General features: G+C 49.4%; 1 protein-coding gene across 2 annotated transcripts in view; it reads right to left on the bottom strand.

Annotated features, from left to right (window-relative positions):
• The window catches only part of Grap2 (GRB2 related adaptor protein 2), a 76,802-nt gene that overhangs the window by 10,521 nt on the left and 53,584 nt on the right, over positions 1–12,697 (bottom strand). Inside the window, exons 2-3 of one of the 2 annotated variants that reach the window (XM_029469395.1) lie at positions 11,227–11,287; positions 3,715–3,806 (exon numbers count right to left, since the gene is read on the bottom strand). In XM_029469395.1, the coding sequence (XP_029325255.1) occupies positions 3,715–3,806; positions 11,227–11,247 (113 nt within the window). In that variant the 5' untranslated portion in view covers positions 11,248–11,287. The remainder of the gene's footprint in view (positions 1–3,714; positions 3,807–11,226; positions 11,288–12,697) is intronic. The other variant, XM_021184080.2, reaches the window with a different exon arrangement.

Raw genomic sequence — 12,697 nt, 5'->3', positions numbered from 1 at the left:
AACCCCGCTCACTCCAGTCTCGGCCCCGTTTACTCAGTCCCTTCTTGCTCCAGCCCAAAGGTTTATTTATTATAATAAATAAGTACACAGTAGCTGTCTTCAGATGCACCAGAAGAGGGTGTCAGATCTCATTACAGATGGTTGTGAGCCACCATGTGGTTGCTGGGATTTGAACTCAGGACCTTTGGAAGAGCAATCAGTGCTCTTACCCGCTGAACCATCCTACCAGCCCTGGCATGCATTCTAAAACCTAGCAATGGCAGCTAACTGCTTCCAGGGAAGCAATGCCCACTGCTCTGTACTTGCTCTCTTTGTTCTTCTCCCTCCAGAAGTTTCTCTCTAGCTTGGGAAACTTGAATCATGGAAGTTTGCTGCTGTACCATGTGGGGCCATGTGGGATTGGCTCCCGGTGGGATGAAGTCGCCTGCCACCAGGAGAAGAGAATGCATGGGGTAAGAAGAGCTACTGTAGGCATGGAGGCAGGGCGTCAGGCCAGGCTGGAAGACAAGGCCTGGGCACCCATTCCCTTCCTGAGATGCCAGTGGCTGGGCACTTTTCCCCAGGAGCATCCAGGGGCTCAGGCTCTTTGGGCTAACACAGAAGCCTCAGGGGCTTGACAGTTGTGTCCAGCAGAGACTGCCAAGAGCCCAGGAAATGTTACAAACACTTGGAGCTCAGCAGCTCTAACAGCAACATCTGCAGCCAACTTCCTTAACTCTTTTGTGAGCTATTCCCTGCACTTCGAGGTCATTTACCTAAAAAAAAAAAAAAAAAGTGAATCTAGGTTTGATGAACCTTTACAGAGGGAACAGAGATGTAGAAGAGAAACCAAATTTCCCAGAGCACATCCGGTCAGGGCGGCAGTGGCTGGAATGTTCCAAAAAAGTCAAGCACACTAGGTTGGGTGATCAGTGGCTGCAGCTTCTGCCAGGAGAGCACAAACTCCTCTCTGCTCTAGAATGAGAGTTTCCATCACAGCCAGTAGAGGTTGGACCCTGTCACATCGCTTCTAGATGGCTGCTCTAATTGCTGCTGTCAGAAGGCTAATTAACGCTCGAGTCCCTTTAGGACAAATGCACGGCAGGCCTCTGTGCTTCACAGGATCTGAGACCCTTGACTCCAGACTCAGATAACAGGAGGGACACTTCCTCCAGCCCTGGGCCACAGCAGTAGGCTGGAGCCTGGGGTTTCTGGTGTCCCACACCTCTGCAGGGCTGAGCATCTGATTGCCACACGGAGAAGGCACAGTAGTGACAGGAGTAGGCAGGTGGCGTGTGCCACCGCAGCCATAGCTCAAAGGGAAGTTTGCAGCAGAGGCAACAGGCAGAGACCTTTAGAAAGGCAGAGGCATCTAGAAAAGCTACATTCTCTAACTAGATTAGAGTATGGAATCTTTGTTTTTTTTAAGACTTCCAAAATTTTCCGTACATTTTGTGTCAGACAGGGTTTCAATCTTCCTTATTATTTGAAAGCTTATTTTTTCACTTTATTTGACATGATTTATTCATACTTTTGTTTGTATTAGTTAATTAATTACTTTGAAATAGGATATATCTATACAACCCTGGATATCCTGGAACTCCCTCCCTGTGTAGACCAGGCTGGCTTCGAACTCACAGAGATCTGGCTGCCTCTGCTTTCCGAGCACCTGGAATCAATGGTGTGCACCACCACATCCAACCTATTACTTTTGTTTTGGGGGGACAGGGTCTCATGTAGCCCTGACTGACTTTAAGCTTGTTATATGTTAGAGGCTGGCTTTGAACTTCTGATTCCACTTCCTATAACTGTATGTGCTGGGATAACCTTTTCCCCCAACCTTGGCCGGGTCTGATGGCTTTTATTGATCATCTTTGAACACCTGGGACCATTCTCTTGGTGCTAGGAAAATAGTGGTGAACAGAGCGGACAAGTGACTTCACTCTCAGCAAACTGACATTCTAGGTGGCCCAGGAGCCACACAATAACAACAGAATAATAAAAAATGGCGTGCCAGGGGATTATGAGCCGGGGGAGAAAATGGAAACAGAGTGGACAGGATGCTGGGGATGGAAAGTCATTTAAAATGGTCACAGGAGATGGCTTTGAAAGCATGACAACCTGAACTGTCACAATCCCCAGCACCCACACAAAAGCCTGCCATAGGGACAGGTGCCTGTAACCAGGACTGGGGAGACCAACACAGGCAGAGCTCCAAGGCTCACTAGCTGGCAAGTAATAGACCAGGCAGAGACCCTATCACGAGAGGTGAATGATAGCCTACAGGTGACACATGAAGGTGTTCTCTGGCCTCTACATTTTCTATACTCATGTAACACCAACGACTGGGGAAAATAAAATGGTAATAAGAAAGGTTTACTGGAGAAGAGTGTGGGGGATGGCAGGGTGAGGAGGACCTAGCAAAAGAGCCTGAGGAGAAGCCAGGGCACTGGAGGCCCCAAGGGGAGGAGGCCGGAAGAAGAGGCATTGTGGAGGTCGCAGAGTTTGTTCTATCCTGAGATAGTAAGGATGCAGTTTGTAGCTGGCTCGTTGGTGGGAGTCTGGGGGTTCTTCGGAGGATAGGCTCTTGCGCAGAGTTGAAAATAGCGTAATAGGGAAAGCCAACACTTTTGAGGGAATGAAAAGAAAACTGGGAGGAGTTGGGAGCAACAGTGGTTTTGTTTTTCATTTGTGTCTTTGGCTGGGGAGGTGGTGACTACAGCGAGCCTGTCAGCTGAGTACAGAGAATAGATGGGGAGCAGTGGGGCGGGACGGGGGGGGGGCGTCGACTGCTGGAGGCACCCGCAGCTGCATCTGAATGTTGTCTGCCTGTCTGCTGGAGGTGCTGGGCCAGTGGGAGTGGGCATGAGGGTTGGGGAGGGGACCAAGGTGCTTCTCTTCTCGTGGGTTCCCTGGGAGGAAGTCGACAGAGCTGAGAGGTAGGTGGGAGACTGACTGGGCTCAAGTGGCCCCCTAGCAGATGACAGCAGCGCTAAGGACCCATGGTGGTGGTGGGGGGCAGTCAGTGGTTAACTTGTTGGCTCAGTGGTCTCTCCTGGGTCACAGAAGGTGACTGCCTGAGTCACCAATACTACTATGATTTTCTTACAAAGCCTATGCTCTTTGGGCTCGACCCTGGCTCTGAGACAAGATTAGATTTCTATCTAACCCTTGTGGTCAATTCTTGAGACAAACACAGCCCAATCTGTGTTTCACTTCCTCTTTCTGGAGGGAATCTCCCCTGCCCATCTCCCCCACCCCCACCCCAGACTGGGGTGAGCAAGAGGATAGAGTTTGGGATTCCTGCTTAGGGTGGAAAGCCATATTAGGCAGTCAAGAACTTTGCAGGACTGGCTTTTGACAAGTGATGTCCAACAGCGCCCCCTTTGGGATTCTTAGAGAACCTGCAACTGCAATCGTTATAGGTGATTTTAACTTTAACGAACTTCCCCCTCCCTGCCCCTCTCTCTATGTGTACATATATACATATATATAATTAAATAGGCGATTCATGCACATGGTGTAAACTTCAAAAGGGAATGTGATGCCATGCAAATAAACCTTCCTCCCACCATGGCCTTCCGCTGCGGGGTTCTGGAGGCTGGGGAGGGAGATCTCCAAAGGCAGCCATTTCTGACAGTTCCTTGGGTATGCATAGATAATTTTAGTGACAACTGAAAAAAGTAAGGGGAGCGTGTGTGGGTAGAGCCATCTTGGCAGGCTGGGAATACTTACTCAGGAAACTCGATATCTATAAAATTCTTAGGCACATATCCTTCTTGGCTTCCGAGCTCCGCCTTGAGCCACTCCTCCTGGTTGCTTAGTATCTAGATGGAAAAGAACAAAGGATTTTGATGAGAGGACCCCAAGCAGCAGGAAGGGGCTGCAGAGTCTAAGGGATTGGATGGAACATCAGCCCCAGGGCTTAGTGGGGAAGAAGGGAACACCACCACTTACTTCTCTAGAATCTGGCTTCTCTTTCCACCATCATTTCTCTCCACTTATGCTGCCACTCATGTCACCCACCAGAGCTCAGACCTGGCGCTCAGAGACTGCCCTGCATCTCTTCTTACAATTTTAGTTCTTCACATGTCTGTATGTGTGTGTGTGTGTGCTTGCCACTGTGTGTGTGCACAAGTGCGCCAGAGAACATCTAAGGAGGCCGGAGGGCAACTTCTGGTAGTCCTCTCCTTCTGCTTTGTGGCTCCCAGGGATCAAAGTTACCCACTGAGCTGTCTTATCAGCCACCAATGCATTAATTCATTTGTTAATTTTTTTTTTTTTTTTTTGAGAGAAGTCCATGTGTAGCCCAAGCTGGCCTGGAACTCGCTACGATACGAAGGCTGGCTTTGAACTCTTGATCTTCCTGCTTCTACCTTCCAAGTACTAGGGTTATAGAAGTATAAAAACCATGTCTGACCAAAAAATTTATTTTTTAAACAAGAAGATTAAAACTTAAATGTCTAAGGGAGACCAGCTTTCTAAACTGTTAACGCTTCATATTTTCATATTCTCATTTTGAATTTTGAAAATGGTGGGAATGGGATTCCGGATATTTGGGATGACAGTTCGGGTATGGTGTCTCATGGCTGTCATCTCAACACTCAGGAAGGTGAGGCAGGAGGATTTCTGTCAGTTGGAGGCAAGCCTGAGCTACATAGCAGTGAGCTCCAGGGCAATAGAGTGAGAACTTGAGAGGGAGGAGGGCTCTCTACAGAGACACTTGCCAGGCCCTTTATAAACTTAGCACCAGATCATAGACAAAACGAAGAATTCTTCTGTCTCCTTACTATAGGGCCCTCCTTGACAGATACCCACATGTGGTTGCCTGCCTTGGCCACTCACTTACTCAGGAGACATGGCTGGATGTATCTTCATTGATTTCAGAAAAAAACAAAACAAAACAAAACAAGACACCCTTGAAAATACTTGCCATCTCCACTTAGAAAGCTTCTAAAGTATGTGGGCTTAGACTAGAACAGTGACTCTACCCAAGGGTGGCAGCATTAGAGACTGGGAAACCTTTGATGGTACCACCAAACCTCTGGTGTCACTTTCCAACAGCCCCTTCCCCCTCTCCTCCCCTTCCCTTCCCTCCCACCCCCACTTTTCGGTTCCTCTCCCCCTCTGGTTTCTGGGCTTGGAGGAAATATTAACTCTTTGCTTCTCTTTCTGGTAGCTGAAAATGTTTTCATGGGTGGAGATGCTAGGGCAGAAAGGAAGAGCAGAGGGCAGATGGGAAAGATAGCCTGGAGACTTCCCTAGGCAACGAATGGCTAATTGGGCCAATTGTGATGACCCAAGAACAGGGTCTGAGGTACATTCTTGGAGTTTGGCGTCTTCGCTCTAGCTGGGGGAGGTTAGAAGCAAGGGGCCTTGCAGCCTATGGTTGAAAATTCTGGATTTTTATCTTCAGATTGATAAAAAGATTTTTAAGCCAGGAAATGACAGTAAGAATGAGAGTTGAGGAGGAGCCTTGAGGAGGAGCTGGGGGTGGGGTAAAACCAGAGGAAGGACAGAGGGCGATGGGCGTAGCCCACCGGGTAAGGGACCATGGGGTCTGAGCTAAGGAGAGGTGAAGACCTATTTCAGAGGATTCGAGGAAGGAAAAGAGGAGCAGGGTTTTGTAACCGTTTAGGGTTGCTGAGGGAGAAGGGGATTCTGGGAAAACTTTGGGTTTCTAGCTTGGGAGACTGAGTGGGTGGTGATGTCTCACTGAAATAGAGAGGAGCAGGAGCAGGAGGGACCCGTGGGCTTCAGCTTGTAGAGGGTGAGTTCCGGCTGCACTCCTTCAACCGCGGAGAAACCCTCAGTGTGCTGTGGATGTGAGTGTTGGACGTAGGAGAGAGCTGGGGGCTGGTAACTTGGGGTTTCCAAGACTCATCCAGTGGAAGCCCTGGAACCCTTGGATTTCTGTCTTCCACATCAAAAGCTAATGCCTCCCTCCCTCTCTCCTTCCTCTCCTTCCTGCCACAGGGTTTCATATAGCCACCGAATCCCTAAGCAGCTGAGAGTGGTCTTGAATTTCTGATCCTCCTGCCTCCATCTTCTGAGTGCTGAGATTACAGGCAGACACCACCCCATCTATTTTATGCTGTGTTGGGAAAAGTCTCCAGGGCTCCCTGAATACCGGGTGAGCTCTCTGCAGCTGAGCTTCACCCCCAGGCCTAGGCTCCACTGTTGAATTTGTCTCATGAGACAGGGTCTCACTATGTAGCCCTGGCTGCCCTGGAACTCACTATGTAGACTAGGCTGGCCTCAAACTCACAGAGACCAGCTTGCCTTTGCCTCTCCAGTGTTGGGATTAAAAATGTGGTACCGTTGGCTGGGCAGCGGTGGTGCACGCCTTTAATCCCAGCACTTGGGAGGCAGAGGCAGGAGGATTTCTAAGTTCGAGGCCAACCTGGTCTACAGAGTGAGTTCCAGGACAGCCAGGGCTACACAGAGAAACCCTATCTCGAAAAACAACAACAACAACAAAAAGTGGCACCATTATGCCCCGCATTGCCTCTGATATCACTGCTGAGATGGAAGAAAAGTGCCATCAGGTTTGGAACAGGAAAATGTGGTTTCTAGCTTGAGCTCTGTCATTAGCTGTGTGACACAGGACAAATCAATTAGCCATCTGAAATGTAGCAGCTCACTGGAGCCTTACAGAGCTTAGGTGAGGACAGACAGACCTCTGGCACAGGAATATGTATGGGTATTTTTTTTTCCCCTTCCAGACTGGGCTCCTCTAGGTAGCCCTGGCTGTCCTGGAACTTGCTCCATAGACCAGGCTGGCTTCGAACTCAGATCTGCCTGTGTCTGCCTCCCAATTGCTGGGATCAAATACCTGGGTCACCAAGCTGGCAAACATTCATACACACACACACACACACACACACACACACACACACACACGTTTAATACTGTTTCTTTATTAGGGAGGACTCAAGTTCTATTGGACATGGAAGGGCTTGTAATTCTTGCAAGCACTGTTCATGAATGTTCGGGCTGTGATCATTTGTCTCTGAAGCAGTAAAAGCATGTCCCATATTTGAGCTCGAGAAATGCTGAGAACAGAAACTTTCTAACATCAAATGTGTCTCTCAGCTTTGCTGAGGATGGGTGTGGGTCTGTGTGTGCTGGGGGGACTGAGGGGGCGGGGAGGCACAAACTAGGTCAAGGGAAGGCGAGGAAACTCAGCTGCGGCATCGTGTATCCACTTAAAAAGCACGAGAACGTTCGTTCCCCTCGGTGCACCATGCGCTGCTCCGGAATTGACAGCTTTGGAATTAGTTTCTCCTGTCACAGTCGACCCTGGGGGAGGTGGGGGTTGGCCAGGGTAACCAACGTCAAATCCTAATGGGGCAGAGGTGAGGGAGAGAGATGCCATTTGGAAATTGGCTTATCACAGTACGAATCACCCTACATAGCTTGCCTTCTGACCAGAAACCAGCGCAATTCAAGTAATCATGGCCAGCAGTCATCTACTTCCTCCAGAAACCAAAGATTGTCCGGGACTGCCAGCTATTGTCTCTACCACCTGGGGCTTGATCTGCCTGAGATTATGTTTCCAGAGAGGTGAATTTACAGGCATTTTATAGTAGATAGAAGGTTGGGTTTTTTTTTTTTTTTTTAATCTCTCATTTTCTGCAGAGAAAAGTGTTTTGTTTTTTTCTTTTGAGGGGTGATGGCTTCCTCCTGCTGGTGTGGGCCCTGAGTCCCAGAGCTTCCTGTTCTCATCTCTCCATCGATTCAGTTCTCCTATCTCTTTGTACCCCTCACGTAAGCCCGGGCAAAGAGTACGGCCCAGACACACGAAGTTCTACACTTAAACTGCTGTGCCGTCTTTCTTCAAATATTCCCCAAGAGAATAATTTTCTGGGTTACATGGCCTGAGAATAAGCTAGATGTGGGAAGAAAGGCCGGAAGTACAGCTGGGAAGAAATGTAAAATTGGATGGAAGTACAGCTCTTAGAGGCACAGTGGAAAGCCAGGGCATCGCAGAAGTTAATTGTGTGGGATTAAGTCGGTGCTTTTAGGCCTCTCTTAGTAGGGAGAAATGGGGTCGACTTGGACACATTATAGAAACAGGGAGGAACAAACTGGGTCAAAAGCCATTTTCCAAAGCTGCAGGCGGATCCCAGTGTAGATCGGTACCCTGTATAGCCACAGGTATGAACACGAAAAGTGTGATCCCCCAATTCCTTTCCAACTGTTTATTTCCCTGGAGGACAAGGAGCAAGCCCCTTTGGTAGAGGCTCCTTGTCCACCATCTTGTCTGCCGTCCCACCTGCTGTTTTAGCTGGGAAGGCAGAGAAGGAGTGGGAGAGGATCGCTGGAAAGCTAGCCAAACGCATCTTTGTACTTCTCTAATGAAAAAGTCTGTCTAATCGTTCGAGCTGAAGGCCAATCAACCCGAGCACCTCCAAGTGACTTTCTAGGGCACTTAAGAGCTGTCCTTGAAATGGTCTGCAGAGGTCCCTGGGCATGTTTTCGCAGGCTTGCGATGACTGACATGATCATTAATGGCCACCATTCAGACACAAGAGCTCTGGCGCGGGCTCTCTGTGGTTTACTTTTGCAGCCCTGGCTGCAACGTGCAAACCTGGGAAAGGTGGGCAGACTTGACTTGCTGATGGGACTCTAAGTGGCCACATAGATGACATTCCCCAGGTCAAGACATATGCTCGGGGATGTGGCTTGTGAAAGATGCTGGGAAGGCACAGTGTTGAACTGGAGTCTCTCTGCTCTCATGGAGTTTCTCAATGGAAGAACCCACTATTCATTCATTCATTCATTCATTCACTCATCTCACTTAATAATAAGCATCATTCTGCTTCTAGAGATGCTGAAGTATGTGTAACCCTCATCCCTACAAAACTTTGGCCAGTGAGGTAGCCAACAAGGAAATGGGCAATTAAGATCACATGTGGTGGGGCTAGAGAGATGTCTCAGCGGTTAAGCACTGACTGCTCTTTCAGAGGTCCTGAGTTCAATTCCCAGCAACCACATGGTGGCTCACAACCACAGCAATGGGATCTGGCGCCCTCTTCTGGTGTGTCTGAGGATAGTGATGATGTATCCACATACATAAAATAAATAAAACCTTAAAAAAAAATCACATGTGGTAAGGAACTGTGGTGGTGAGAGATGGCCCTGAAAGGACAGCTTGTCTGAGGCAACACTGTAAGTGTGTGAGATGCTGGGAAACAGATAATGGAGAGGGGTTACCTCAAAGATGTGTGCTGTGAGTACGTGTGTACACACGGGCCTCCCGTGAGGGTGATGAGACTAGATAAGGGTTAGATTTCAATGAGTTGGTAATGGTAATGGGAGTGCTTTTGAGGAAGGATATGATCTGATCTGCTTTGTCTTTGGGAAGAGTCCTTCTGGCACCAGTGCGTAGCCTGACTGGGGAGGAAGAGAGAGGAGACAACGGCTTCCGAGAACCGTTGGTGGAGAGAGCAGGAAGGCGTGTCGTCATGATAATATGGCCACTGCTTGCTCAGTGTCTGCTTTGGACCATGACCTTTAACTCCTTTCCTAGACTCTGCAGGATAGGCCATCCTTTCACAGAGGCAAACACTGAGGCTCACACTGATGATGCTCACACTGAGGCTCACACTGAGGCTCACACTGAGGCTCACACTGATGAGGCTCACACTGATGATGCTCACACTGAGGCTCACACTGATGATACTCACACTGATGAGGCTCACACTGAGGCTCACACTGATGATACTCACACTGATGAGGCTCACACTGATGATGCTCACACTGAGGCTCACACTGAGGCTCACGGTGAGGTTCACACTGATGCTCACACTGATGCTCACACTGATGAGGCTCACACTGATGCTCACACTGATGATGCTCACACTGAGGCTCACACTGAGGCTCACNTTCACACTGATGCTCACACTGATGCTCACACTGATGAGGCTCACACTGATGCTCACACTGATGATGCTCACACTGAGGCTCACACTGAGGCTCACACTGAGGCTCACACTGATGATACTCACACTGAGGCTCACACTGAGGCTCACGGTGAGGTTCACACTGAGGCTCACACTGATGAGGCTTACACTGATGCTCACACTGATGCTCACACTGATGATGCTCACACTGAGGCTCACACTGATGCTCATACTTAGGCTCACACTGAGGCTCACACTGATGAGGCTCAGACTGATGAGGCTCACACTGAGGCTCACGACTGAGGCTCACACTGATGATGCCTACACTGAGGCTCACACTGAGGCTCACACTGATGCTCACACTGAGGTTCACACTGAGGCTCACACTGATGCTCACACTGGCAGGTGCCTAGGCCCAGGCTACACAGCTCACAGGCTGGGAACTGAATCCATATTCATGGGGTGACAAAGCCTGTGTTCCTTTGTTCTAGCATCACAGTTTTTCTTTTTCTTCCCTTGGGGGACTTAGGGAAAGAAATATATTTAGAACAGAGATAGTACATAAGGAACAGAGAGCGCTCCATGCAGGCCCTGGCCCAGTCACTGTCTCTGTGTGATTTTGACAGGTTGTTTAATCCCTCAGCCTCCGTTTCGCTCTCAACCTCCTAGGTTTGCTGAGATGCCACAATAGTACCCGTATCCCCTGTGCCAGTCTTGGTTCGAAATAGACTCAGCTGATGGCAGTCCTGACCACCAGGATTTGGCAAGAGAGGTGTCTAGCAACTGAACTTTGATGGTACATCTATTACAGACAGAAGAATAACTTGGATGGAAGTTGGGTTGGGTGGGTCTAGGGGGATGTGTGAGCCTGATGGCAGGAGGTAATATCCGGCAGACAACTGGTTCTGGGGTCCAAGGCAGGGGTTAGTGAGGGAGAAAGGTACAGAGTGGGCTATCTTGAGCGCAGAGTCAGAGAAGAGGGTGAGGTGATTCAGAGCAAAGAGAATCAGAAGGCCAAGGACATAGCTTCAGGGGAGTGGATATATCAGATTAGAGAGAGGACAGGAACACTCACAAACAAGACCTGGAGGAGAGGTTGAGGGGAGAGAGAACAAGACAGGGGTGCCATCGAGCAAGGGAAAGAGCCCCAGTGAGGGGCAGCCAATAGAGTCTCTGATTTGTCTTCTAGAAAAGTCTCCTTCTGGGACCAGTGTGTGGAATGATTGAAGGAGGAAAAGACAGGAGGCAATGACTTCAGTCAAGGGGCTGCCAGCCAGTCACCTGAGAGACTAGGAGAGGGGGAAGGTACATAGGTGTCTTGATAGAACATTCAACTCACATGAAGGCGGTTGCAGCACATGCTGGGTAGTTTTTGTTAACTTGACACCAGCTAGAGTCATCTAGGAAGAGGAATGTAAACTGGAATCAGATTGGCCCCTAGGCAAGACCGTGAGACATCTTCTTGATTAATGATTGAGTGAGAGGGCCCAGCCCACTGTGGGTGGTACCATCCCTAGGCAGGTGGGTTGGATAACTAAGGTAGAGTAAGCCAAGAGTCCTTAAGCAGCGAGAGCAGTTCCTCCTGTGGTCTCTGAATCAGTTCCTGCTTCCAGGTTCCTGCCTTGAGTTCCTGCCCTGACTTCCCTCAGTGATGGACTTTGATGTGCAAGTGTAAGTCAAACAAAACCCTCCCCTCCCCAAGTTGCTATCACAGCAACAGGAAACAAACCAGGACACAAAATAAAAGGCAGACTTCAAAGAGCCATGGAGCCAAGAGGGGAAGAGGACTGCTCCCTTTTGAGCAAAAGGGACAGGAAATCAGTAAAGAGGCAGCCTGGGAACAGAGCTGAGGGAACGCTCATTTGCTTGTTTTTCCTTTCGCTCTTCTGGATAACAGAAGATAACAGGGGCGCTTAAGCAAGGCATTAGGTCTGTGTGTGATGAACACGGGGCGGGAGTTAGGCTGAGCAGGGGGTACTTCTATGTGTTGGTATCTGAATGGTCACAGTGCCCCACAGAGGAGGGAGGGGAGACTTACCATCGCATGACAAGTGTCTCTGTGACCTCAGTAAGGGTCTGAAGATGCGAAGGCCACCATTTCCTCGACTGGTTGCCTAACCTATGTGAGCTTATAAAACTTCAAACTTGGGACACTGTGGGGTCAACCATAGCATGAGGTCTTTCATGCTGAAACCAGTTAGAAAGCTATACACTGTGTGTGTGTGGGGGGGGGGTATGGGTGTGGGTGTGTGTGGGTGTTAGATGACAAATGAAGCCATTCTGTTCTACATGCATGTGTTCTGTGGGCACTTTTCCAGGTTGCCCTCTGACACCCCAACAAGGGCCTTTGTATGGCCCACAATTCTCTGTGGCAAGATACAACAGTGGCCTTGGTGACTCAGACCTGTGAGAGGACCACCTGGACAACTGAGGACAAGAGCTGAGGCATGCTCTTAGAGGGTGCCCTGAGGTCACATAGGTCCCCTGCCACCACATACTCCCGAATGTCCTGTGGACGGGCTTTTCTATTCCTTTGAAAATCATAAGGGCTAGCTTTTGGAGTATGTTATAGACACTTGGGATGTGGGAGAAGTCCAATGCTACTTCGGCTCCGCAAATGGCCACTACAACTCAAATGGGGCCCGGAAGCAAATTTTAAGAAGCCCCTTAGTGGCTGGGGATGCATGGGCTCCATCGAGTCACCCTGGCTGCCTCCACCTGCACCTTTTCCTTGCATTTCTTTGAGTTTACTGTTTCCTGATGTTCCCACTGCCACACTTGCACTTGGCCCACCCTTCGGGGTGGGATCC

Source organism: Mus caroli, chromosome 15 (genome assembly GCF_900094665.2).
Source record: "Mus caroli chromosome 15, CAROLI_EIJ_v1.1, whole genome shotgun sequence".
Classification (NCBI taxonomy): domain Eukaryota; kingdom Metazoa; phylum Chordata; class Mammalia; order Rodentia; family Muridae; genus Mus; species Mus caroli.
The sequence above is the reverse complement of the archived record's forward strand: the minus strand, read 5'-3'. Positions and strand labels throughout refer to the sequence as shown.